Source organism: Anneissia japonica, unplaced genomic scaffold (genome assembly GCF_011630105.1).
Source record: "Anneissia japonica isolate Jap-2015-1 unplaced genomic scaffold, ASM1163010v1 scaffold6792_len961167_cov158, whole genome shotgun sequence".
In the NCBI taxonomy this organism is placed as follows: Eukaryota; Metazoa; Echinodermata; class Crinoidea; order Comatulida; family Comatulidae; genus Anneissia; species Anneissia japonica.
Genome location: NW_022701523.1, coordinates 422,062 through 424,196, shown reverse-complemented (window position 1 = coordinate 424,196; position 2,135 = coordinate 422,062). Strand labels below are relative to the sequence as shown.

Sequence of the window (2,135 nt, the reverse complement as noted above, 5' to 3'; positions counted from 1 at the left end):
ATTCATCTCATAAAAATTTTAAGATTCTGTTGTTATTATTAAAAATAGTTATTAATGTTCCGCGCAAGTGTTTTGAGGACACAAGGAATGGATGAATGCGATGTCCCTGTGCATCATTAACCTATCCAAGCTGCCAAAAATAATGATAAAATGCACGCACGGCCTAGGCCAACTATATAGTACCAAAGTAATCATACAATTTAGAAGCAAAAAATTAATTACATATAATTTTTTTTTTATTTAGTAAGATTGAATCTGACCGGCCAAGTAAAATAATGAATTGTTGGATTAAAATATTAACATAAGTAAATATGTTGATATGCAGCCAAATGGAGCTTAATGCACATCAAATCAATGCATGTATTCGAGTATCAGTGATAATGATTAACGAAACTAAACCTTGTATGGATGTATGGTGCATGCATGAATGGTGTATGTTTGTATGCATTGATGTGTGTTTGTAGGCCGAGATGTGTAAGTTTACGATAAACTATTATATAGATTCTGATGTTAGTGTAAATGGTAACACAATCAACCTTTCGCTTTAGACTTTTAAGTGGGAAAATAATAATTTTTAAAAACTATGCTTAATTATGCACACTTCCTAAAGTAATACGTTAATATTTATTATCAATTAGTCACTTTTACATAGGCCTCCTAATTTCAATCTTTCGCTAGACATTCGGTTACAAGGTGTTAGGATCAGCGGCATTTCTAATCCCAGTAGGCGTTGCTCTGTCAGTATTTGGTACGGCCAATGGCGGATTTTTACTCGGTTCAAGGTAAGGATAAAAGCTCCATATAGACTATAAATAATGTTGTGCGTGCGTCAACTAATGCAATAAGCTAATTCGTAGTTTGAACTGCGCATGCCCGTACCAAGGTCAATCGACATAAACCAATGTTGTGTGTATGTTCGTTTTTTACGGGCATGCGCAGTTCAAAACTACGAATTCACTTGTTATATTATTCATAGGTTGACTCCTTATCATTTGACGATTTAAAAAAAAAAATTTAGGATGGTATTCATCCATCTGATGTTATAATGAAACAACCAAAACTCTCTGTTATTTAATTCTTTGATTGACTGTGTGCACAGTGTAACCTTATTTACATAGACTTAATTCTGAATGGTATTTTCCTCTCGCACAATGGCACGTCACTTCTCAAAATTTATGTTAGATTTTTTGAAACTCATAATCTTACTCGGTCTCCAATATTGAACTTGATTAAGCACATTGAGATGCATTTTAACATGTAAAATATTGTATTGATATCATATGATTGTGTCCACAAGTTTGAGCATCAAAGCAGCGGGATAAACTAGCCGATCCAGCTGTCCTATGGGGTTATAATATCTAGGCTCTAGGTCAGAAGTTCACTAGAGTCAGTCTCTCTTGTTTCTTTCAGATTGAATTTCGTAGCAGCCCGGGACGGCCACCTGCCCGCGCTTCTTGCGATGATCCACATAGAACGCAAGACACCCATACCGTCTTTGTTATTATCGGTGAGAATTTGAATCTGCGGATGTCAGCTTAGACTGATATTGCACAAATACACACACTAATACTATTATTCAAATTATAAATATTAACAATAATATTGATATATAAATGAACAATGGCTATGGACGAAATTTCAATAAGATATGACTTTAGCTGATACTAGTATTATATTGATTTTCAATGGATATAATTTAAGAGTATTGTTGACTGCTCACTCTTCAAAGTTGTCTATGTCTAAAACAGAAAGATGGAGATAACAATTCATATTCTTTTCATTTAACTCAAATAAGAGACTGATAGGTAACAAAGGGAAATGATTAATTTGATTAATTTCGGAAGCTAATTTTAGAGATTAAATGTCAGAATTAAAAAAAAAGGCCCATAGTGAATATAATATCAGTATATTTATCTGTTTTGTTTAAAATGCTAGACTGACAACACAATAATAGTACTACACGGATAGCTTACTAGGCGTATGTATAAATATTGTATTGTTTTAGGTAGCCTCCTTGTATGTTGTTTATGGTATTATAGCAGGACCATATTGTAGAACAACGTTACCATCTCGTTTGTATATGTCATCCTGCCTAAATATTGTTTTGATAACTAAATATATATATATATATATAT

At 32.9% G+C, this 2,135-nt stretch overlaps 1 protein-coding gene across 1 annotated transcript in view; it reads left to right on the top strand.

Moving 5' to 3' along the window:
- The window catches only part of LOC117103588 (large neutral amino acids transporter small subunit 2-like), a 19,792-nt gene that overhangs the window by 10,458 nt on the left and 7,199 nt on the right, over positions 1-2,135 (top strand). Inside the window, exons 3-4 of the mRNA XM_033244170.1 lie at positions 679-782; positions 1,411-1,507. Of these exons, the coding sequence (XP_033100061.1) occupies positions 679-782; positions 1,411-1,507 (201 nt within the window). The remainder of the gene's footprint in view (positions 1-678; positions 783-1,410; positions 1,508-2,135) is intronic.